General features: G+C 41.2%; 2 protein-coding genes and 1 long non-coding RNA gene across 9 annotated transcripts in view; 1 reads left to right on the top strand and 2 right to left on the bottom strand.

The window, feature by feature from the left end:
• The window catches only part of PPP3CB (protein phosphatase 3 catalytic subunit beta), a 47701-nt gene extending 35545 nt beyond the window's left edge, over positions 1-12156 (bottom strand). Inside the window, 1 exon segment of the mRNA XM_036829094.1 lies at positions 12048-12156. Within this exon segment, the coding sequence (XP_036684989.1) occupies positions 12048-12132 (85 nt within the window). The 5' untranslated portion in view covers positions 12133-12156.
• On the top strand, positions 10925-15736 carry LOC118882786. The gene is made up of 3 exons (XR_005016857.1): positions 10925-12060; positions 15090-15224; positions 15516-15736. It is a non-coding gene; the product is annotated as an uncharacterized LOC118882786 (long non-coding RNA).
• The window catches only part of USP54 (ubiquitin specific peptidase 54), a 149920-nt gene continuing 138096 nt past the window's right edge, over positions 14237-26060 (bottom strand). For 5 of the 7 annotated variants that reach the window (XM_036829087.1, XM_036829090.1, XM_036829088.1 and 2 more), the window contains 4 exons: positions 22236-22354; positions 21479-21619; positions 17594-17780; positions 14237-15545 (listed from right to left, as the gene is read on the bottom strand). In XM_036829087.1, coding sequence (XP_036684982.1) covers positions 14986-15545; positions 17594-17780; positions 21479-21619; positions 22236-22354 — 1007 coding nt within the window. In that variant the 3' untranslated portion in view covers positions 14237-14985. The remainder of the gene's footprint in view (positions 15546-17593; positions 17781-21478; positions 21620-22235; positions 22355-26060) is intronic. The other 2 variants (XM_036829089.1, XR_005016855.1) reach the window with 2 other exon arrangements.

The following is a 26060-nucleotide window of genomic DNA, read 5'->3' as shown; positions in this document are numbered from 1 at the left end:
GAATTTAGTCTACCTATAGACTCAAATGTAAGGCAGATCTCTCTTTTCCGAAATAAAATTTTCAAAGAAAAATGTCACTTTATATTTGGGCATACAGTACATAGTATTTTCTTGATGTTTCAGGGCCGTCACTGTGATCATCAATTATTATGCAAGAGACTGGAAAAGTATAGGACCAACTGTTTCTTCACAGTTCAACTTAAAAAAACTAAAAACAGGGGGCTGGGTTAGAATTACATCAATTACCTAAGAAGAGTAAATAACCACATTCTCATAGGAGGAAAAAAATTTAGGAAGAACTCAGTTCTTTTTTTTTTTTTTTTAACAATTTTTTTAAACAATTTTTTTTTTTAATGGGAATTATTTATTTATTTATTTATGGCTGTGTTGGGTTTTCGTTTACTGTGCGAGGGCTTTCTCTAGTTGCGGCAAGTGGGGGCCACTCTTCATCGCAGTGCGCGGGCCTCTCACTATCGCGGCCTCTCCCGTTGCGGAGCACAGGCTCCAGATGCGCAGGCTCAGCAATTGTGGCTCACGGGCCTAGTCGCTCCGCGGCATGTGGGATCTTCCCAGACCAGGGCTCGAACCCGTGTCCCCTGCATTGGCAGGCAGATTCTCAACCACTGCGCCACCAGGGAAGCCCCTGCGTTGGCAGGCAGATTCTCAACCACTGCGCCACCAGGGAAGCCCAAGAACTCAGTTCTTGTAAGTGAGATAAGAACTAAGGCAGAGGGATATCAACCATTTCTAAAAGACTTTGAAATCATCAATCCCTCTTGCTTTCATCTTTTTTGATACTTAGTAAAACAAAACTTGAACTTGCTTTTTTTTCCCCCCCTTTAGAACACATCTATTCCCATTACTTTTTACTGCATCTAGAATAAGACATTAAAATACATTTTGTTCCCCCAAATATAGTATGTCAGATTCCAATAAAATAAAAACCTTTCTTAACGTATGCTCTTCTCCAACCAAAGATTAAACAAACCATTATACTATATGCTATAACCAAATTTGCCCCTAACAGTAAACCAATTGTTTATAAACTACAAAATTTAACAATTACTAAATAAAAGTTACTTTTGGGACATCATGAAAATGAAAAGTTTAAATATCTCTTAAATACAAATTTCTGAGATCAAGATGGGATCATATTTTTCTCATCAGGCCAAGAGAATTTTTCCTCTACTTAGGAAAAAAGATACTGTTTAAAATGTTGCATTCTAGATTATGCATACTTCCTAATAATCAACAACATAAGTCCACTAACAGGTGAATTCTGTTCAAAATACAGAACTTCCTAAAAACCCATCTGGGAGACAATCTCCCTCTCTGCCCCACTCAGCCAGTCGCCTGTGGTACTGCATGTTTTCATGCACATTGCGAATGCCCCACTGCAAGTCACACTGAGCTACTGCTCCTCTTTAACCAAGAATCAGAATGTCTTTATTCATCTGGGAAAAAAAAGTATAAACTGCCTCCAGACCTATGTTTTCCACTTCTTTTTCAATTCAAGGCATACTTTTAAATTTCAACACCAGTTGGGATACTTTTTAAGGAATGGGTACAGGTTGAAGGGTGAAGAAATGCCACCATAGGTAAAAGTAGATGAAAAACTGTTGTTCTAACAACACAACACTAATAGTGGAGAATAGAGAGTTTCAAAAGAATGTTTTAATATATCAGTAAATAAGAAAATAGAGGCAAAAAAGGCATTGTGCTCTTTGGCAGTTGGAGAAAGGAGCCATAGCAGGTGATCTAACTAAGCAAAAGAAAACTGACCAAATAGAATTTGGCCTAATAGGAAATTAATTACTGACCCTGTTGGTCAATAGAGGGTTAAATTTTTTTCATCAAAAATTAATATTCTCGGGGCTTCCCTGGTGGCGCAGTGGTTAAGAATCCGCCTGCCAATGCAAGGGACGTGGGTTCGAGCCCTGGCCTGGGAAGATCCCACATGCCACGGAGCAACTAAGCCCGTGCGCCACAAGTACTGAGCCTGCGCTCTAGAGACCGCGAGCCACAACTACTGAGCCCACATGCCACAACTACTGAAGCCTGCGCACCTAGAGCCCGTGCTCTGCAACAAGAGAAGCCACGACAGTGAGAAGCCTGCGCACCACAACGAACAGTAGCCCCCGCTCACTGCAACTAGAGAAAGCCCGCACACAGCAACGAAGACCCAACACAGCCAAAAATAAATAAATAAATTTATTTAAAAAAAAAATTAATATTCTCAACTACTACCATCAACTCCTAAGGTACTTTAAAGCATTTCCATCTAAGTTCAGGTTTTAAATGGTTTTTTACATTTCTAATTCATCTTCAGCCAACTATTCCTGTTTTTCTAGGGTTTTCATCCTATATTTTTTTTTCTCCTTATTTTCAGACTATTTTTCCAACTCTTCTATGTTTGAGATAGGGAAAAACCAGTACATACATGTATGTAAATATAATGTGAATGGTCAATAACTGAAATGGCTAAAATGGAGGATTAGCTTGAACAACCTAAAGAGCTATAAAATCATAAAATCACCAAGTTTCCAACACTAGAAAACTTGATTTGGTAATATTCACTTTAACCAAACTGTTCTGTTGGAAAATTTCCTTTAACACAAATTTTGGCATGAAGGTCATATCTGTATAGTAATCAATAACCTTCACAAGGTATTTTAATTCAGATTTAATATATGGTGGCTGATAGACAAGGCTTCAAAAAATTTAATGTAGGAAGTTGAAAAAATAAACCAGGGACACAGACTGATCAAGGATGGGGGAAGAGCAGAGATCTTACTTTTCCTACTAATGGGTAAGGAATCCTGGGACTTAACTAATCCTGTTGCCCAACTCTAAGCAAAGGCTGCAAACTATTAGCCCCGTGAGGCCTCCAACACCAACTGGGGTGCAGCCTGTGCCACCTGAAAACTACTCCAAAGTATCATTCAGATGTCTGTGCTTCTCACCATTGCCATTACTGGCAACTGTCCAAAATAAAGTTCCTCCTGATTTTTTTCTCTGTATTTCTTTTGTTCACACCATGCCATCCTCAGACTGTTCTCCTCCCTCCCAATCCTCTTCATTGAGGCCTGCAGAATTCCCACCAAAAAATAAAAAAATAAAAATCCACCCTTCTTTCCTGTGTGCACATGCATGGGTGCGCGCACACACACACATTTTAGCTCTTCACAAAATGCTGTCTTCATCTCTCTAGCTTAATTAAATCTTAGTCCGCCTGAAGGACAACACTTCTGAAACACTTTTTTCAAAGTTGACGATGCTCATTTTTCCACACTCCACTATTCGAGCAGAAAAGGCTACAGTCTTCTTTCAGCTCCCCACTACCACTTCCAACATCATCACTCCCGTGAAGAAGAAAATGCTTCCTGCTTTGAGGTTCATGACTTCTGGCTAGTTTATTCTTGTCCCAGCCATCTACTAAATTTCTGGTCATCTCTCACATGAAACTCAGTTTCCTGGTTCGAAAGCCTTCCCCACTCTAAGCACCACCATCATCAATGTCCATGTGGATGACCTACGTAAACCCAAGAACTGAGAGGTTTGAGCTCCATTCTACTTCAACTCCCCTAGCCTTAGCCATAATTTCTGCTCCAGCTCTGAAATCCTGAATTCCAATCTCTTACTCCATGATCAAAATCTCTAATCCTTTCAGTTTCACTCCCTTTTCTTCATCTGTTCTCCAATTATAGCAAGAACGTGGACAGCCTCTCCTTATCAACCCCCTTCTGGATACCTTTGCTTGCTGCAATTTTGAAGCTATTCCATCACCCACCCACTTTTTAAACAACATCCTGAATTGTTTAAAGTCCTTTTGTCCTTCTACCCTACTTACAAAACTCCAATTCTTGGATGAGTTAGTTTCTAAACTTGGATGCTAATATAAAATCATCAAAACAGCTCAGTGCTACTACAAATTCACGGTCTCCAACTTAGTTGGTCACTAGCACTTGCCATCAATCCTATTAAACGTTCTAGTCTGTGCTCTCTCCCATTCTCCTCAGTGGAGATTTCAAATGATCACCTCTTCCTTGAACCCTACGCTTAATTTCTCTCTTACTCAGTAGTCAACTTGCATCTTTTTCAGAGAAAATTGAGACCTTCAGACCAAATGTCAACTTTTCTGTCCCTCTCCATCCACATCTATGCCAGTATCCACTTTACATTTCTTCCTATCAAGGAAGAGGTATTCCGTCCATCCAATACTAAACATTCTACTGTGCTCTGAATCCCACTCCCCCAACCTCTTCACTTCAGTTCACCCTTCCCACCCACCCATGCCCCTATTCTGTTTCTTCTGCCTCTGATTCTCCATTGGTTCTTCCCTTTGAGCAGATAAACATACAGCCAGCCCTCCACAACCACAGGCTTGCCTGTGCAGATTCAACCAACCACGGATAGAAAATATTTTAAAAATAAAGTTCCAGAAAGTTCCAAAAAGCAAAACTTGAATTTGCCTCTCTGGCAACTATTCGCATAGCATTTACATTGTATTAGGTATTATAAGTAATTTAGAGATGATTTAAAGTAAATGTGAGGATATAGGTAGGTTATATGCAAATACTAAAACATTTTACATAAGGGACTTGAGCATCCACGGATTTTGGAATGGGGAGGGGTATCCTGGAACCAAATCCCCACAGATACCGAGGGGAGACTGTACTGAAGTCTCTATGATCTTACAAACAACCCCAACAAGTAATTCTCCCTTACTCCTCATCCCTGTTTCTACCATATATATCCCTTATTTTACAACTAAGCTTCTTGAAAGAGTAATCTACAGGGTATAGCTTCATTTTATCACTTTTTTGTCTACTTTCCTCAATCTACATTTATCTGGCTTCTGCTCTATTCCTTCACCTTATACCTCTCTCCTCTCTTGGGTTCTTGAACTCACTCACCTGGTTTTTCTCTTAATTCTCTGGTCATACCTGATCAGCCTATTTCATGAACTTCTAGTCCTTTTTCTGGTCCTAGGACAGTGTGACCTAGGATTCTGTCCTTGACCCTCATATCACACTCCTCTCATTCATAACTATGGATTCACTCAAATCTTTATTTTGTGGACTCCCAAATAGATTATTCAGTCCAGACCCTGCCCCTAAACTCCAAGTCCTTATTGAACTATCAAATATCTTCATTTGAATGTTCCATAAGTATCTTAAACTTAATATGTCCAAAACTTAATGTATGAACTTTCCCTCTAAACTATCACCAATATAGCTACTCATCTGGAAATTATCCTAGAAGTCTTTTTCTTCCTCACCCTAACATGGCCAATAGGTCCTAAATAATTCTCTGATCTGGTTTTGTCCCTTTGGTCCTGAGACACTGAATAAGGACTTTTTTATTTTTTCTAAAATTACTAAAATCTTTTCAATTTGCCCATGCTTCTCAATAACTCAGAATACTTTTTAAAATTCTAATCTCAACATCCCCCTGTTTCAAGATTGGCTTCATCATATAAAATCCAAATTGTGTCTCTTAACATACCATGAGATCCCTTGTAATCTGACCCTTCCCTACATCTCCAGCCCTCATCTTTTGCCACTAACTCACATTCCAGACACATCCTATACTTCAGATATTTAATCTTCATTTTTAAAGTTACATCACTTTAAAAATATCTCCGTACTTTGCACGCCCTATTACTTGGGGGTACACTATTCCCACCCTTTGTCTAACTTCTCCTTGTCCTTAAACCTCATTTCAGTGTTCCAATTCTTGAAAACATTTCCTGTTCCCAGGCTAGGTTAATGGTGCCCCCTCCTTGTGGTCCCATAGCAAAGCATATGATGCACACCTACATCATGGCACTTATCAATTGTACTGTAAATATCTTGTCTCCCCCTCAAGCTTATGAGCTCCTTGAAGGCAAGGGAGCTGTCTTTCATCTCTACATACCTAGTGATTAGAACATGAATACTAATGTCTACTGAATTAATGATACATTAGTTACAGTTTCTAAATTACTTATCTTACACTAATTTATGTAGCAATGACAATATATTTATAGTGCTTTATTTACAGTTTACAAACTGCTTTCACATACATAACGCTATGATTCTCAGAGACATCTTGTGAGTTCAGTAGGGCAAGTTTTATCTCAATTGCACAACTAGGATAACAGGTTCAGATAAGTTAATGGCTCTCTCAAGGTGTTTCAACTAGTAAGGGGTAGAGCCATGATTGAAGCTGAGTTCTTCAGAATGCTACTCCAGTACTATCTGTCTTATATCAACACAGTGACAATGCTCTTCTGACTAAAAGAGTCATCAAAACTCTCCTCTTCACCAAGAACGTTATAACCCATTCAGATGCCACGGGTAGAAGCATGCTCTAAAGAAAGATTCAGCAGATCCTACAACACTGTCTTCAAAATTTCCAGGTATCCCTTGGATTCCTTTTAATTTGTGGTGGTTCTTTGAACACAATAACCTTCCCTCAAAAACTGGTTCCCCTTCCTGGCTTATTTTTGTTATGGTATCATCATTCTCTGTTACTCTGACTTAAAATTTTGGTGTCATTGTTCTCTTTCTGGACTCCAAGTCCTACTGATTCTTCAAATTCTCTTTTTTTTTTTTTAACACCTCCATTGCTGCAATGTTAGTTCAAGTTCTTATTACTTTGTGTACGAGAAAACTCTAACTAAAATCTCTACTTTTCCTCCCCTTTTTTGTACAAAGCATAGGTAGATAAATCTACCCAAAAATTTGGGGTGGTTCCTTAAGGACTAAAGAATAAAGGGAACAAAAGCCTGAAACTTATTTTCAAAGTCTTTCTTAACCATTCCCAGTATCTTCCATGTCACTCCAATCTCTTCTGCCAATGCTCAATCACTAAAGCAAAATTAGTCTGATTACTGTTTTCTCAAAAAGGTTTGCTCTTCCACCTGTTTCATTCTCACACCCAGTCACTGATCCAATATATCTACTTTCTAATATTACTCAGAATTTGTGTCATATCTGGTTTTCCTCCTTCTCTTAATTCATGCTGTGGTCATTCTGCACTTGGACTACTCCATTAATCTTCTGACATCCTGATTTAAGCCTCTCCCATTTTAATATTTCATTCTACACAATATCACGTTAGCTTTCAAAAACCAAAATACTGGGTCATTCCTTTACTTTAAAACCTTCAATAATAATAATGGTGATGGCTACCATTAGTTGAGTACTTACCATGTGTCAGGCCAGGCACTGTGGTACAAATTTTACATGAATTGTCTCTATTAATCCTTCAAAAATCCCATATTATTAACTCTATTTTGCAGATGAGAAAATTGAGGGTTGGTGATATTAAGTCTCTTGTCCTCAGTGAAAAGGTTAAAGTAGAACTAGGTTCAAACCCAGGCAGTCTGACTCCAGAAGCTTAATCATCCAGTGTTCTTAATCATCCAGAGGCTATACTGCTTAGCTTAAGTTTCAGATCCTCAACTTGGTGTACAAAAAATCCTTCCCAACTTCATCTCCTGCTTGCCAAGAACTTTACACAATACTGTCACACATTTCAAGCTTTTTTCAAACTCCATGCCTTTCTGCTGCCGTTTTCTCTACCAGAAAATATTTTCTCTATCCCAGCCCTACCTTATATCTGGAGAAATTCTACTCATCCTTTAAGGCTCCCCTCAAAACATAATCCTTTCAGTAAAGTTTCCCTCCAATTAAGACAGTTAATTCCTTTTTTACAGCTCCAACAGCACTTTGTACCTAATTCATTATATTATTTATTTGCAATAATGTCTCCCCCACCAGACTGCCTCCAAGAGAATCTATCTTACTTAATTCAATTCTGTATCCCTAATGCCTAGTATTATGTCTGGTACAAAGCACATACTCGATAAATGTTGCACAAATAAATGGTCCCAATCTTTTGCTTATTTGAATCTTACCCATCCTTCAAGGCCTCTTTCCTCCTATACAAACCCTTGCTACACCACTCCAGTCCAGAGTGATCACTACCTCCTCTGAACTCAGCTTGCTGGGTCTACCACTTATCTGGCAATTATTAATCACACCCAGCCTTATGACATAAATGATTAACTTTTCATGAGTACTTATTTCCCCAAGGACCAAGACTGTATTTTATCTTTCACACTTCTGTTGTTTCCCTACAGTTTTTAGCTATACAGCAGGCATTAAATAAATATTTGCTATTTGATTACTTTGAATTTCCAAAATAAATTTTACGTACCATACAAGGATGCCAATTAGCTTTAGCTTATTTCACCTCTGTGTATAAATAAACATTTTTATAATGAAATGAAGTCATATGATTGGCACTAAAACACACCTCATCTAATAAATCAAAATTCTTTCACCAAACTTTTCCTTATAACTCTTGCCAATTCATTCAATAGTTCCGAACCTAAAGCTTTTGCCTCACTACTGAGCAGCTGTATTTCCTCCTTGGCATTTTCCTTCTAAGATGACTTGTTGCCAGTGTTCTCTTTCCTTCTCACGCACGCGCGCTCTCTCTCTCTCTCTCTCTTACACACACATACACACACACACACACACACAATATTCTCTGTTCCTCTGCTTTCTCTAGGACACATGGCACTGAAGATTTATTTTAGTATGCTAAACAGTTTAATGAAGGTGGAAAGAAAAAGAAAAATCATTTTCAAGAGTTATTTTTTTTAGATAGGTAAGTCCACAAAATAGCTTTTGTAAACAAAAATTAAAATTCAAGTTGCTTTAAAATATAATGAAATAGAACTAGTAAAAAACACTGAAGTAGTTATGTGACCCCAAGACCTATGTGGGTCATCTAAAAATCTGTAATGAAAATAAGCAATCCTAACAAAGCTAAGGTACTGGAAAACACGTTAGCCTCAGATTTATAAGCAGGGCAGCTGGCAAGAGAACCTAAATGAATCATAAGGCTGCCCATCAGATATATAATAGCTAAAAAACTAACAACACACACTCTTTAGTATTTTGGTTCAATCTGAAAGTCTGATAATTTAAGAATAAGGATAATATAACCTATGAAATAAAGAAAACATGTTGAATGCAAAAGAGAGTCACATTGTGGGTGCTAAAATGAACATATACACAATATAGACAATGCATTCTAAGCGATAAAGGTGAACTTTTGTATCAGAAGTAATAGATTTAATAATCTCAAGGGATAATCTAGTTTTACAAATCTGGAACCCCATCTATACAGCAAAAAGTACATTTTAAAAGTATTTGGAAAGAAAAGGAAGTACCTGAACAACTCAGGTCAAGCAAATTTCCGGGCGAGGAGGGAGAGCAATATACATAAATTCAGGGTTTTATACTTAAATTACACACACCAATTTTGCTGATGTGGCAATAAGGCATTCACGCCAATACAATTAGCTGTTTTTCCTAGTTTGTTTCTATTTTCTTATTTTCAACTTCCTATCTTAGCTAAAGATAGAAAAATGCTTAACAGAAGATTGTCAAGAGGGCATACTATCTCACCTAAACCACTTGGGCTACACCAACTTTCAAACAGAATTTGACCAGAGCCAGCAGCTGGAGCAGGCTCAGAACTGAACTGCTTTAACTAACCAGGAAACCTAATCACCCATAATCAGGGATATGGAATTACCACTAATAATTTCAGTGAATAGATAATTTATACATGAATCACCTATAGTATTCCAAGATCTCAAACTTCCCATGATGTGAATTTCAGGCATTTGATATTAAACACAGAAAGACCTATTTCCCCTTCAAAACTTATGTGACCATAAAATATAGGCCTCCTGACTAGAAGTATAAGAGTATAAAATTTAGAGACAACAAGGAAAAGTTTCAGGGAGTAAAAGACTACTTGTATTCAACGTCAATGATGGTCTCCATAACATTACTACTATGAAATGGTACTGATGCAAAACTAGCACATACTGGACTTAAAAGAAAACTGGATTTTTAACAAGTTAAACCTAAGTTGAACTAGCACTGTGGTCATATATCTTCAGGAAACTGGTGTTCTCTGTCATCAAATGCAACATTAGAGTACAATTATTGACTGAGAAGGACAAGAAAAGCTTGAAGATGAAATCTAAAAGGAGATTTCTGTACGAAAGGTAAGTTTCCCTGTAACTTCCAAGGAAGCCAGAGACTCCATGAGCAGCACAAACCAGTCTGCTGCACACTATATCTAAAGCGTGTGATCCATATCAGTCATTCCAACTACCTAACAAATTCCATGAAAAAATGAAAGTTGTCTTGAAGAATATACTACGAAGCACATGAGATCTTATATCCATGAGCTCTACTAAACTATAATTTTCTATACCAACAAACTCCTATTTACCTAAATCAAATGACTTTTATTTCATACCAATAAACTGCAAACATGACTGTGTCTTGCATTCAAAACTCACCCCTAAGGAATATGCCTTATGTCTGGAATCTTATTTTTACTGTATTAAAGCAGTACAAGGGAAATATTACCACATATATGACAAGAAATAAGAAAATTCACAAGCATAAAGAGAGCATAAACTCACTGTTCAGCAATGTGACTGGTTGTCCCATCTAACAGTAGGGTGAAAAGTACCCAGGGAAATTAACAGACAGCACAAGTATACTGTCAGCAAATTAACAGGCAGCCCATGTCTCCTATTCCCACCCCCACAGAACTTCAGGATTTCACGATAGGATGAATGCCTGAACTACCAATCTTTTTTCTTTCTCTTTTTTAAAAGATTTCTCAGGACAAGGATTCCATAAACTCTTTTTTAAGTTCATTCCAATAACTGGCCTGAACAGATATACTGTTAAGTTTTTTAAATTATCTACATAGCCTAGATACAAATTAGTGTTATTATTAAAGGAAACTCGAATTGACAAATTAAAATTAAAAAAACACAAAGGAAAAGTTTTTCTTGTTTTTAAATATTTTAATGGAAACATTTCTAGTCAGATTTCCAAAACTGGGCTAACAGTGTTTACATTGTGCCAGCATACTTAAGAAGCTGAATGAAATAAATAAATAAAATAAATAAAAGAAGTATCTATCTTTCAAAAGTAAATGTGATACAATAAGGAAACCTTTATTCTAAAATGATTTCAATTTATTGACCAAGCTACAGGATAAAGAAAAAGCATTTCAAATTGTGCTTTTCACCTCCGCAGCAGTGCTTGAAGTTGATGGGCTCTCCCAGAGAGCGTGGAAATCTTAAGCAACTCTAAATTAGCCCTCAATTTCTCTATTTTAAATTAATCTGCTGACCTATGGTCGTTAAACAACCATAAATTCTGCACTAGCTGAGAAATATTTAATTTTTTCTTCTAGGGGGAGTGTGTGGGTGTCTGCCTGCAAAGGAGGGCTAACCCCTCTTGGCCTTTGACCAAAGAGTGGTGACGGTTTTCTACGTAAATGCTTCCTATCCCTGAAGCTTTTTTCTCTTTTATGCTGTCTTTTTTCCATCTATTCTGCACTTAAATCCGGGGCCCCCAAATTCTGGCTCGTCCCTTCACCCTTGTCCGATCCCATACAGTTCCCCCAATTTCCGCGCGGGGTGACACCTGAGGGCCGAGCGCGAACCCCTGCGGCTGGCGCTAACTAGGCGCGAATAGGGCAGACGGCTGTCACTGGGGAGCAGACGTGGGCCAAAGCCGAGGTGATTTCTGACTGCTCATCGCCCGGCCCCGCGTGGCTGAAGGTCTCCGAGCCCCTTGGTCCGCCCCGGCAAGCCAGGCGTGCAGCTGTCGCGGTGCAGGAAGCTAATCGCGGCCTCTGGGCCGCTTTTGACAGACCGGGCAGGAAAAGAAAGGGGCTCACTGAGACTAGTAGCCTCACCCCTTCGGATAGGAGACCCCGAGAGCGAAACCCCCGCCACGGCCTGAAGGCAAGCGAGACACCTCGGAGCCGCCGCCACCGACTCAGCCCAGCCCAGCAGGGGCCCGCCCAGGGGCCACTCCCCAAGGGAGGCAGCCAGTCATTCGCCCGCCCTTCCGGGCCCGCTCCGGAGGGGACGGTCTCCCGCCCGCCCTCACACAGCTACCTCCTCAGGCCAGGCCCTCAGGGCTTCGTCCACCTCTCACCTTTGACGACTCGGTCAGCCCCGGGAGGAGGCGGCGGGGGCGGGGGTGGGGGCGGTGCAGCCCGGGCCGGCTCCGGGGCGGCCATGCTGGGCCCGGGGCTCGGCTAGGCGCTGGCCCGGGCGGGGTTGGGGGCGGGGGCGGCGGCTACCAGAGCCAAGCGGCGGCGCCGCCGGGGAACATGGCGGACCCTCTTTCCCTACAGAGGGGCTAAGACCGGCATGCACCGCGCGTGCGGGGGCGGGGGCGGAGCAGGCTCTAGGGACTTGGGCAAAATTACTAAGGCTAGGAGAGAAACGGGACGAGCCAAGGGATCAGGTGAAAATTCTGGGCAGGCAAAAACAAAAGAGAGTGAGAAGAGATGGCTGTCTGCATCTAGTTATGCTGCGGTGAATGAGTGCTAGGGAACACGACACCGGCTTTTATGGAGCTCCCAGTAAGATGGGGAGACTTGATCAAACCTAAGAATCTCCTACTAATAGAGAAAAAATATATAACAATTTGACTACCAAATCCGGGTACTTTGGTTGGTAACTGACAGGAGAAATAGAGGAAGCATTCTAGATTCTAGAGCAAAGCAACAGTTCAGAATGGAGTCTGAGAGAGAATCTGACTGACCCTTGTGTTTAGAGCCTGGAACTGTCAAGGGTCTGGAGGCACAGAGTAACAATGCAGGTAGAGCAGACTAGGCTCCAAGGGTTAAGAATCAAAATAGGTAAGAGGAAAGGAAGGGATGACACCAAGAGATGTTCAAAGAGTACAGAATTCACCTGAAAAGGACACAGCCTCCCTCTTGATTCATTCAGAAAACAGAGATTCCGAAGGCAGAGGAGTAAGTAGGGAATTGGAAATTAGTTCCTCATAAGAAATACCTCACAGGGTATTTCTCTGCATATACAGAAATGTGGGCCCAGGTTTTCTATGGAAACTTTATAGAGACGGACATTCATGGGGAACGGAGTAGTGGTACAAGAACTGACTGTTCGGGACTTCCCTGGTGGCACAATGGTTAAGAATCTGCCTGCCAATGCAGGGGACACGGGTTCGAGCCTTGGTCCAGTAAGATCCCACGTGCTGTGGAGCAACTAAGCCCGCGTGCCGCAACTACTGAGCCTGCGCTCTAGAACCCGCGTGCCGCAACTACTGAATCCCACGCACCTAGAGCCTGTGCTCCACAACAAGAGAAGCCACTGCAATGAGAAGCCCGCGCACCACAACGAAGAGTAGCCCCCCGCTCGCCGCAACTAGAGTAAGACCGTGCGCAGCAACGAAGACGCAGTGCAGCCAAAAATAATTAATTAAAAAAAAAAAAACTGACTGTTCAATCAATAATTATTAGAAGAAGAGTGTGTGTATGACACCAGGAGAGGTAATGGATCATGAACAGAGACCAGCATATCCACTAAGATCTATATATCTTGATGGCATAGGATTCAAGTAGCATAGGGTGAGAAATGCCTGCCCATCCTCCTGCTCAATACTACATGTGCTCAGAATCTGTTCATAATAGATGGTGATAATTAGATAAGCAGTTGTTCAAAGGTCTCAAAGAGCACCTTTCTATCTCTTCATTTCGTCAATCTCAGTGATTGTGAGAGCTGGGGTAGAAGAGAAGAGAAATGCCCAGTGAGTATTCTTTGCAAAGGGAACTCACAGAATAGTTTTTAGAGGGAGGTGAATTTGGGAGTGAGGCAGGGGTGAAAATGGATCTTTCTGGCATGGAAGTGCAATAATTCCACAGGGGAAGGGGAGGGGCAGCCATGGGAAGAGAGCAAGGAAAGGATACGAGGCACATCACAAACTTGTAGAGGGAGGGCACCAAGAGTACCTAGACCAGGAGTGAGTTTGTAAGAGGAGTTTGAATCCCCAGAAAATCTCCCTAATGAGGGAAGGAGAAAGTGTGTAATGTGTTGAGTGCCTCTTGGCAGGAAAGGGATAGAAAATATACTAGTGGCAATAATAACAAGGAAAGTCACTCCATATTAGGACCCATTGATTCCTACCTTGAATATATACCCTTCAACTATCCTTCAATTCCTCTTTGGCTCCTCACTTTCACTCAGTCAAAAGCCATATACAGAGCCCCAGGCCACTGGGAATTGGTATTTCTTGCTTCTCCAGGCTTCCCCACCCCAGTACAAAAGAGCAAGAGTATACAAAAGGGATTAAATAGACAATTAAGTGACAAGGAATTAAATAGAACTATCTTATAGATTTATTAATGAAAAATACTTTACAAAAACAGTATGTTTGGCCCTAAAATAGTTCAGCTGACTCTCAGGGTTTACAATGGCGACTGAGCGAGTGGCAGTAATGGCTCTGCTGCTGAGGACAGGAGGGTATGTTAGTGTGCCTGACTCCATCCGTTCAGAAGAGCAATTGTTATGTTGGCAGCCTCGCATTCTGGGCCAAAAGTCTGAGGGCAGAGGGACAATCTGGGCAGGTGGGTTAGCCTGAATGATGTGGTCAAGACCAAGACTACAGGGCTACATGTCCCTCCAAGGATGGGGGATTGGGAAGACAGAAGGTCAGGTAATAGGGACAGGTGGATAAAACAAACAAGTTGGTAATGTAATAGGGAACAGAATACGAGGGCTCAGGTGGAGGTGGGGGCATAGAGTATTCAGGAATAAAATGGTGACCCTAAGATCCTAAGGAATGGCTAGTGTCCAGAGTAATATGGATTCATCTTTAAGGTGGGTCAAATAAAGCCCTAAACAGCAGCTGCTTCCTTTTGCTAGGTGAATGGAAATTGGAATTTCAAATATTCCCTCTCAAAGAGCCAGGTCTCTTTAGCAGTTCCTGGCACCCCTAGGAGAAGGTGCCAACTCTATGTTGAGATGAGACTAGCACAGCCCCAGCACGGATTCAGGGTACCAACTCTGCTGCAGTACAGTTTAACAGAGAAAGCTGTGGCTCCAGGAGAGGAAAGGGGTGACCTTTACCACCTGCTGTGCTGCAGGGCTCTAGCCCTGATCTGCTCTCTTCCAGGGGCATCTGCTAGAACAAACAGAAACTCCTCTCTCCCTGTCTTCCTGTGCCCAGATTGCAGGGTATAACTGCTTTGCCTCCAGTCATCATCTGGGGGCATATCCACCCTTCGAGGACCAGGGGCTCGAAACCCTGGAACAGGACCTGAATTCCAAGCTGACCTCAGGGGTACACGAAGACTGCTTGGCGGTAGGGACACAGGGTAAACAGTGGGAGGGTGGGAGGGTGAATGGAAAAGATCCTCCCAGGGCTGTGCATGAGGAACCTGAAGGCCCTGGTGTCTCTCTGGTAGTGTGGCAGTGTGGGTTAGCTGAGGCTTGCACCCTGGAGTAGTCAGGAATCTGGCGCCAATATGCTGGTTGGTCTCTGACCATGCTCCCCGGGAGGCGTCTGTTCTGGAACGATGGGGGAGACTCCGGTAGTTCAAAGTCCTTCCTGTGTGCTGGACCGCTTCGGAAGTTTCACCCCTGTCACACATAGCCAGAAACTGCTGGACACTCCTCGAAGTTCCTGGGAAGAGAAAAGAAACCCAACGATTGAGCATCTTCAGTAAAACCATTCTCCTTTCCAGAGGACCATTTCTGGCTGTTCCTTCCAACTCCCCACCTCTCCAAGAACATACACATAAGGGAAAGAAGGAACCTAGCTTTGCTTTTAATCTCATTTTTTAAAATTCTTAATAAACATTAAAATCAAGTCTCTTACCTCCAACCTGTGCAAATGAAACAGTCTCCTGGAGGTTGCCATACTTCTATCTCACTGCACTATAATCCTTCCTCCAAAAGACAGACAGACAGACACACACACACACACACACACAGTCACACACAAATGGCTCTCTAATATTGCAAATGTATGTTCTCACTGTGACAACTTTACTCCTTAGAGCCACCACTCCAAAGCATCACTCAGTTTTTCTTAACATGGTACCTTCACTGAAATTAAGCTGTGTCTGCTTACATTCTTGCTCATTCTCCAAGATCTCTGCTTTTGTTTGCACCACTCCCACAAACATAATGTGGAATGCCTTTTCTATACATTGATTCCCCTTTACCTAAAAGAAACAAAATAACTAATTTTCCAAAAATCACTTCTAAACAATATTTTTCATTCTTTATTTTAAAATTCCATCAACACCTGTACTATACTTACACATATGTATATCTGACTATTGAAACTCTGAGCTCTTTGAGAGCAGAGAGCTGCCTTCTTTCTCCCCTGTATTCACTGTAGCATTTGGTGCAGAACAAGTTGCAACAAATGCTGCCTGACTAATCAGATGCCCCTAATAACTGTCAAAGGAGGCTGGCTAGCTGGCTGTTCCACTGAGTAACATGCAGTCCATTTATCCAGAAGGCCTGCATATCCAAAGCTCCCTAAAATTTGGACACAAATATCAACAATACTACTCTATCTTCTGTTCTAAGAATGACAACCATCCCTTGCCCTGGGGATTTACATATCCACAGACAGGTTTCTCAGCCTCGGCACTACTGATATGTTGGGCTGACAATTCTTTGTTTTGGGGGTGGGATGGAGTGTGCAAGGAAACTGCTTGTGCATTGCTGGATGTTTAGCAGCATCCCTGGCCCCTCTACCCACAAGATGTCAGTAGCACCTCCCCTTTCCCGTTGAGAATCACTGCCTTAAACTGTAGATTCGGCCCATAAGGAGGAAAAGGAACAAATCTAGCTGTGGAGGGTCAAAGAAAGCCAAAAGGATACTGTCCACCTTCCCCAGGATTGTCTGGGTCTCTATACATGGCATGGATATTCCAAGGATCTTTCCAAGTCTCCCATTCACTCCTCATCCTCCTAGATCAGGGGTCCCCAACCCCTGAGCCATGGTCCGCTATCGGTCCATGGCCTGTTACGAACCAGGCCACACAGCAGGAGGTGAGCAGCAGGAGAGCAAGCGAAGCTTCACCAGTATTTACAGCCACTCCCCATCACTCGCATTACCGCTGGAGCTCTGCCTCCTGTCAGCATTATGGCGAGTTGTATAATTATTTCATTATATATTACAATGTAATAGTAATTCAAGTAAAATGCACAATAAATGTAATGCGCTTGAATCATCCCCAAACCATCCCCCCCACCCCTCCCATCTGTGGAAAAATTGTCTTCCACAAAACTGGTCCCTGGTGCCAAAAAGGTTGGGGACCGCTGTCCTAGACCATCGCTCAACTGAGACTCGGGATAGAAGGAGAGAAAACTAGCTGATAGAGATGACACTTCCTGTTTTGGGGGATCCTAAAGACTGGGTATTAACTCCCCTTGGTCACTTAAAAGCATATCCTATCATGACTGAAGCAATTCATTTTCATGGGTAGTTAGATTCTGGGAGCTCTGGTCTAGACCATGTTGCCCAAGAAATGATTCAATCATAATTCATCTAGATCAATGCTTCATCTTTAAAGCAGTAATTCATATCCCTTTACAACCCCACCTGTGACCCCTCTTCCCCCACCCCCCAACAGGTGTACTGATTTGATTCTTCCAAGTCCCTGGAAATGTACCACATCCCAGCACATAATAGTAGATAGGGGGGAGAGTTACCTGGGGGTCTATGGGGCTCCCCTGCCACGCTGGGCATCAAGACATCTGGGGACAGGAACTGTGGTTGGGATGGGTAGAGTTGGGGACCAAGGAGAAACACAGGAGGGTCATGGATGACAGGGAGGGAAGAGGAGCTGGAACAACGGTGCCCGGTTTCCAAAGGCTTTTTCCTCGCGTTTGATGAATCCTTATAATGAGACAAGACAAAAAAACATAGAGATGAGGATTAACACACAGCAGGATATGGTTGGGTAAACAGTGAGGAAAGCAGGGGGAGATGGAAGGAACTAGAGTACAAGCATTCCTTAATCTAGAGAGGGACCCAATTTACTTGTCACTCTCCCTATCAGCCCCTCTAGGAAACATCCTGACCACTATGAACTGGAGACACCAAACTACAGATTCTCTTCCCTTAATCTATCTTCCTCATAACCCTCACCTTCCCAAACCTAACATCAAGGTCTTTAGCAAACTCCTTAATGCTAATAGTAGAATTAGAGAGATTGTGATAGAAATTTAAAAATAGAGAAGAGGGGAATTCCCTGGTGGTCCAGGACTATGCCCTTTCACTGCCAAGGGTGCGGGTTCAATCCCTGGTCAGGGAACGAAGATCCCACAAGCTGTGCAGCATGGCCAAAAAAAAAAAAAAAAAAAGTAACAAAAGCCTCTAAAAAAATACATAATTAAAAATTTAAAAATTAAGAAATTAAAAATAGAGAAGAAATGAGAGAAATTCAGAAAGCCTGAGAGATTGAAAAAGAAAATTCTACACTCTCTCTAAATATTGGGAACTAATATATATCTCACTAAATGTACAATCAAAAACTCTCTATTCCATCTTTCCCATTACTGCTACACTCCACAGTCTCCACTTTGGTGCTGCCTGTCAAGTTTGTACCCATTGATGCTTATGACCTGCTCTATACTCCATTCAACATTCGCTTCTGTGGCAAAATCTCAGAAATATCCCCTTTAACATATGAAACACTAATATGTCCAAAATTGAACCAATATTCTTCCAAACTCCTCCTCCTGGTACCATATTTTCTTGTCACCTAGACTCAAATGTTGACACTGCCCTTGATTTTGCACTTTTCTTCCACAATTCCATTAGTTGCCTATGCCATGTAATGTCATTTCTACCTATATAGGTTTTATATTTAAACTCAATTGGACCACTGCAGCAGCCTCCAATTTAGTCTTCCTATCTCCAGCCCACTACCTCCTTAGTGTGGCCTGCAAGTTCCTATGTGATAGGACAATGCTGATCTTTCTCACTTTATCTCCTACCATTCCTGTGCCTTTTACACTCTAACCTTCTTAATGTTCCTCAAACACACCAAGCTCATTCCACCTCAGGGCCTTTACACTCTGCGTTTCTGTTACCGGGAATGTTCTTCCCGTGGCTTACACCTTCATGTCACTGAGGTCTCTGATCAAATGTTACTTTCTTAGAGCTGATTTCCCTTACTACTCTATCAAAAATAGCCCTGAGAATAACCACTATTACCTCTTTACTCCTTATCCTCTTCCTTTGTTTTATTCTTCTTTATCACACATTGTCTGGGGTTTACTTGTTTATTGTCTTTCTCTCCTAGTAGAATACATTTCTTTTCACTCCAGTATCCCCAGCACCTTGAACAGCTCCTGGAACATTACAGGCACTTAATAAATAATATATTAAATAAAATAATCTATATGCCAGTATATCTTATTTCCTTTACTAGATTGTAAGATATTTTGTGTTGTTCCATCAGTGTGTGCTCATAGCACCTAACAACAGCATGGCACATGGTAGGCATTTACCATATAGCATAAGGACCAGGTGCTAGTCTTCTCGGCATGTGACACAGCCATAGAAGAAAGAGACACCACTCTTCACTGGTTTCCCTTCTATCTCTCTGGTCTCTTTTACCAAGTCTCCTTTTGGGGTTCTTCAGAAGAACCACCTTAAATCTGATACTCTTCAGGTATATGTCCTGGTTCCTCTCCTCTTTTTGTAATACTCTTTTCCTCTTTTTAGTGGCTATGATTCTTGAATCTCAATTTCAAGTTTATATGTCTCACAACCAAAGGCCTACCAGATACCTATCTCCACTCAAGTTTAATATATCCAAAATTGCAGATATCTCTCCCCCCAAATATATTCCTGCTTCTCCTCCCTCAAATATTATCATTATCAACCCACAATTCCTAGATATTATCCTTGATTCTCCTTTCCCCATATCCAGGCAAGTAGGTACCAAACACATTAATTTTTACTTCCTAATTGGCTCTCCAGTATGTCCACTCCTATCCTCCCAAACTCCTTACTGTGGTTCATGATATGACCCTTGTTTATAGTCTTTCCAGTCTCACTTGTCAATACTCTCCATCCTTCCCTCACCAGACTCTAATCATGCCATACCAATGAGCTTCTTTTAACTCAGTTAATGTCTGCTTCAGGTGCCTTTATCTGCTACATTCTTTTTACTTCCTGCAGGAAGATTTCCCTGATTCTTCAAGCCTGGTTTAGATGTCCCCTCTATTATGCTTCCACAGCATTAAATCCTATCATATTATATTACAATTGTTTATTTATCTGTCTCCCCCAGTAGGCTGTAAAGTCATGAGAGCAGGGACTGTATCTAGATCACTCACCACCATTTCCCCAGCATCCGGCACAATACCTAGAACATAAGCTCAAAAGGCATTTGTTTAAAAGAATGAATCGGGACTTCCCTGGCGGTCCAGTGGTTTAGACTTCGCCTTCCAGTGCAGGGGTTGCGGGTTCGATCCCTGGCAGGGAGCTAAGATCCCACATGCCTCGCGACCAAAAAACCAAAACATAAAACAGAAGCAATTTTGTAACAAATTCAATAAAGACTTTAAAAAAATGGTCCACGTCAAAAAAAAAAAAGAACGAATCAATGAATAAATGAATGATACAGAAGTCAGGACAAAGGAAGCCAACTCTCCTAGGAAAATAACAATTCGCCATTAAAGGTATATGAGAACAAATATTGGGAAGAAAAGACCACCTTTTCCAAAAAGAATGTTCAGAGCTCTTTAGAAACTTATGAGCAATAAACTGGAAAAAATGACTACCTCTAGGGAAAGAAGTTGGATCTGAAGAACTGGTGGAAGAGACAGTTTTCTTTTTGTACCTTTTTATTTTTATGTCACATATTTAAGACCTGTTTTTTAGTATTTATCAAACTGACCTGGTGAGCATGCTTCAATGTACTGGTGCTTTGTATCCTGACCCCTACTGTAATAAAAATTCAACTTGCCTTGGGCAAGTGTGTGAAATTCTCAAGAGGCACGTTTTAGAAACCCAACCACTGAAACTATTTGAGTTTGCTGATCTCTGCTGACTTGGGTGTCCCTGTCCCTTTCACATACAGATTACTGCATTAATCCCATATGAAAAGCCCCAAGGATGAGGATTTTAAATCATTTTCCTTCTCTTGCTAATGTACATGCTTCATTTCAGCTTGAAAGCACACTGGACCCCACTCAGTCAGGTATTAGGATGGAGAAGAAAAGGCAAAAAAATACTCCATCCCATCTCTTCTCTTCTTCCTTTGATTAGTACAGTGGGTGCTGACCCAGTCAGCAGCAGTGGCTTCTCCGAGACTCCTCTTGAGGCTGCTAGTACTCTTCTCATCCTGGGGAAGCCTATAATACACCTTCCAGAACTGCTACAGAGAAGGGACATTCTTCTAGGCTCCAAGTAAATGCGTGTCAAGAAAATAATGACTATGTGTCCTCATTTTTGCTGAGTGCACATGGCTTTCCCCCAGATTACAACCTTCAGTTTCTCCTGCCCCTTCACCTGCAGTATATTTTTACCTAGCAAGAGAAAGAGGATGCTCTGAATAGACAGACCCTGATTCTACTTACAAAACTGTGGGAAGAGACTGGGACCTCCTCCCTCTCTGAGACAACGGTGCCACTGAGACTGCGTGAGATGCGCCGAAAGTTCTCTGCACCATACTGATCATCCTCCCCACACTCCCTGCTGGGGCCTCGGCAAGATGCAGCCTTCGAACACACAGACACACACAGGCAGACACATAACACCAGACCTGTGGTTTTCCCACAGACCCCGTCCCGAGGGATATGGGAGAGGATAGGGTAAGACTCACTAGTAGATATCTGAATTAGATGTATTTAAAAGGTAGTGGCCATGTGGCAATCTCCTCTCACTCAAAAGAAGCCCAATCTGGGACGAATTGAGAGAGCAGCATTGACATATATACACTACCAAATGCAAAATAGATAGCTAGTGGGAAGCAGCCGCATAGCACAGGGAGATCAGCTCCGTGCTTTGTGATCACCTAGAGGGGTGGGATAGGGAGGGTGGGAGGGAGATGCAAGAGGGAGGGGATATGGGGATATATGTATATGTAGAGCTGATTCACTGTTATACAGCAGAAACTAACACAACATTGTAAAGCAATTATACTCCAATAAAGATGTTAAAAAAAAGAAAAAAAAAAAAAAAGGAGAAGAAGCCCAATCATAGACCTTCTTCTCTTCCAATAGCCCCACATTACCATGCTGCTGCTTTACCACCAACCCTACCACTCATATCTCTCCATAATTCTCTCCCAACACATCACCCCATGCCCAAAACTTTAGCACCTGAGGTGGCTACCTGAGAAGTAGACACTGTATTGGCTTCATGGAGACTGTGCTCCATTTCTGCTGTCTGGGTCTTTGAGAGATCAAGGCCAGGGGCTGAGCGCAACCTCCTCCCTACACCATCTGTAGAGCCTGAGGAGGAAAACATAATACAAGTTGAAGCCATATCTTCTCCTGGAGTCTAAACTCAGCCTGGCAGCACAAAACTCAGGAATTCTTGTTTCATTAAATAACAAATATGCATCTCTGAATCCACTGGAGGATGGGCTCCTGGAATGTAGAAACAGGAGTTTCAGAATATGGATAGCTTCCTATAAGGCCATAAGGATCTCAGAACACAGGCCTTGAAGAACCTTGTTGAGAAAGGGCTCTGTGGACAGACAGCTGAATAGTAAATATAATCAGCTTTGCTTCTGTCAGCCTTGGGCCCAAGACTTATAATACATACAGAGGAAATTATCTGATATAGTGATTCTCTAGAGCGTCTGTGATGACAAAGGAACTATTATCTCCAGTCTGGTTAGGAATTGAAAATTATCATAGTAATCACATATTAAACCGCCTTATTCTACAAAGCAGGAAAATGAGTTCCAGGATCTGACAAGTAGTAAGAAGTTTAACCAGGATTAAAACTCAAAGTCTCTGCATTTACACTTCCAGTTATATACTATGAGCAGGAGCTCTTCAGCAACATTTTGTATGTGCAGTGCTCTTTTATTGCCCCCATTAGCTTCTCTCTTTTCTTCACTTAAGTTCTAAACAAATTCTAAATGTTTATCTCCTCCTCAAAATCTTGCAAGACTATTAAGAGATGAGCTGCTCCAAGCTGGATATGTGACTCCCAAGGGGCTCGCCCCAATACAACTAACTAAGCCTTCCATTCTGAAAATGCACACATCCTTGACCTACATTTGATATATATGTCTATTGCCAATTCATGTCTTGATTTGATATTTTGATTCTAATATGTGTCCCTGGCTAAAGCATGATATTGCTGATACTAGGCTAGAAGGCCAGTTTTTTCAATATTTCCTTGTGCTTAAATGCAGTGGTTCCAATACTACCTCAGATTCATCTAGAACTTTAAAACAATACAGCTTTGTGTACCTCTCCGCAGACCTACTGAATCAGAATCTTTCCGGTTGGAGCCTGGGAATATTTATTTTTAAAAGGTTTCCACAAAAAGTGTGGGAGAATATCCTCAAACATCGTTGGAGGAAATGTGAAATGTTATAGTTTTCCTAAAAAGCAATCTAGAGATAACCATTAAGACTGAAAATATATTTACCCTCTTAACCAATAGTTCTACTCCTGGGAATAAGAAGCAAAAATATCTGTTTATTGCGGCTTTGTTCGTAGTGGCCAAGAACTAGAAATAAAGTAATGCCCATCTATAGCAGAATGGCTAAATACATTACAGTATCCTCAATATCAAATATTGTCCAGCCACTAAAAAGAATGAATTGAGTTAAACTAGATGACTTAGAGGAATTTTCATCAAGTATTGTTGAGTTAAAGGAAAAAAATCTGTGATATTATCCCCAAACAAAAAAACACTATATATGTAGATCTATATAGGATTATATGAACAGAGAAATACAGAAAGATGCACATTAGATTACTGTCTGAGAAGGTGGTGGGGGATAAATGGTAGGGATTGATTTGAGGGAAGGAGAGAGAAACAAAAATTGTCTATAATAAAAACATCATGGGAACTTCCCTGGCTGTCTAGTTAAGAATCTGCCTTCCAATGAAGGGGACGTGGGTTCAACCCCTGGTCAGGGAACTAAGATCCCACATGCCATGGGGCAAGTAAGCCCATGCGCCGTAACTACTGAGCATGCAAGCCACAACTAGAGGGCCCATGTGCCACAACTACTGAGCCCACGTGCTCTGGAGCCTGCACGCTCTGGAGCCTGTGCACCACAACTAGAGAGAAGCCCGCCCAGTGCAGCAAGGGGCACGTGTGCCACAACGGAAGATCCTGCATGCCACAACTAAGACTTGACACAGTCAAAAATAAAATAAAATAAATAAATAAATATAAAACAACAAGAACAAAAATCATGTGTGCTATGATCCCATTTATATAAAATTATTCTGGGCTTCCCTGGTAGCGCAGTGGTTAAGAATCTGCCTGCCAATGCAGGGGACACAGGTTCGAGCCCTGGTCCAGGAAGATCCCACGTGCCGCGGAACAACTAAGCCCGTGCACCACAGCTACTGAGCCTGTGCTGCTCTAGAGCCCGTGAGCCACAACTACTGAGCCCGCGTGCCACAACTACTGAAGCCCATGTGCCTAGAGTCCATGCCCTGCAACAAGAGAAGTCACTGCAATGAGAAGCCCGCACACCGCAACAAAGACTAGCCCCTGCTCGCTGCAACTAGAGAAAGCCCGTGCACAGCAACGAAGACCCAATGCAGCCAAAAATAAATAAAAATAAAAATAAATAAATTTATTTAAAAAAATAATAATAATAAAATTCTTCTTTTTTAAAAAAAACCCATTCTTCAGGTGACTATGATGGGCAGCCAGATTTAAGAATTACAGCTGTAATGGTTAGAATTTGGTGCTCCTCTAATCAAGTCAAATGTGATTCCTACCTAGACAAGAAGGTAGCCATTGGAACCTCCTGAAGAGAGTAGACACTGATTCCTTTAAAGATAGTTAAACAGAGGTGGAGGTGGCCTTCTGTAAGGAGTACTGTTGAGGGGACTTCTCGATTTGATAGAATTAAGGTGACATCTACTCACTGATCAATAGTAACAAGAAGAAAGACTACCAGACGTTATGTACTTCTTGATATGATATAAGAAGTCTAAGTACTACCTATGAAATATTCTTATTTTTAAAAAGTAAACCTGATTTTAATCAAGAATCAAGCCTTCTAGCCCTAAGTACCAAGTTATAGGGAAAAAGAGGGCCTTAGGAGAGAGAACATGTTTTAAAAACAAAATGACAACAAAAAAATCTCTCCTAGAATATAATCTAAAACGTGTAAGACAAATGACCAAAGTTCTTCAACAAATAAATGGCAAGGAGAAAAAAGAGACAGGAATCTTACAGGCTTAAAAAAAGCCTTGAGACACATCAACAAAATGCAATGTGTGGATCTTGTTTGGATTCTGATTCGAAATAAACCAACTGTGAAAAGACATCTGTGGGACAATTGAAAAAAATTGAATACTGGCTAGTCACTGTATTATATTAAGAAATTATTGTTAATTTTTTAGGTATAATAATATTATAGTTCTGCCTTTTAAAAAAGAGTCTTTATATCTTAGAGATACATTCCAAACTATTTATGGAGGAAATGATATAATGTCTGGGATTTGCTTTAAAATAATCCAGTGGGGAGGGAAAGTGGTGGGGGCGGGGGGAGGGGTCGCTAAATCAAAATCAGCCATCTGTTGATAATTGGCCAAGATAATCACCGTGGAAGTTAGTGATAAGAACAAGGGGGTGATTATAACATTTACTCTTTACTTTAGAATATATTTGAAGTTTTCCATAACAAAAAGTTATTTTTTATTTTTAAGATGATGTGTGAGCAACTTCAAAATACTATGAAATTTAGAATATAGGTCAAGGGCAGTGTTCACATAACTCTTTAGGAACTATAGTCATGTCAAAACTAATCTGGTTGCAAAATACCACATTCTATGTGATTCTATTTATATGAAATGTCCAAAATAGGTAATCTATAGGCAGAAAATAGATTAGAGGTTACTGGGGAGTGAATACTAATGGGTACAGGATTTCTTTTGGGGGTGATGAAAAAACACTTTAACTGATTGTGGTAATGGAAGGACAACTCTGTCAATATCCTAAAAAACC

Source organism: Balaenoptera musculus, chromosome 16 (genome assembly GCF_009873245.2).
Source record: "Balaenoptera musculus isolate JJ_BM4_2016_0621 chromosome 16, mBalMus1.pri.v3, whole genome shotgun sequence".
NCBI lineage: Eukaryota > Metazoa > Chordata > Mammalia > Artiodactyla > Balaenopteridae > Balaenoptera > Balaenoptera musculus.
Note: the sequence above shows the minus strand (reverse complement) of the source record. Positions and strands in the feature narration are given on the sequence as shown.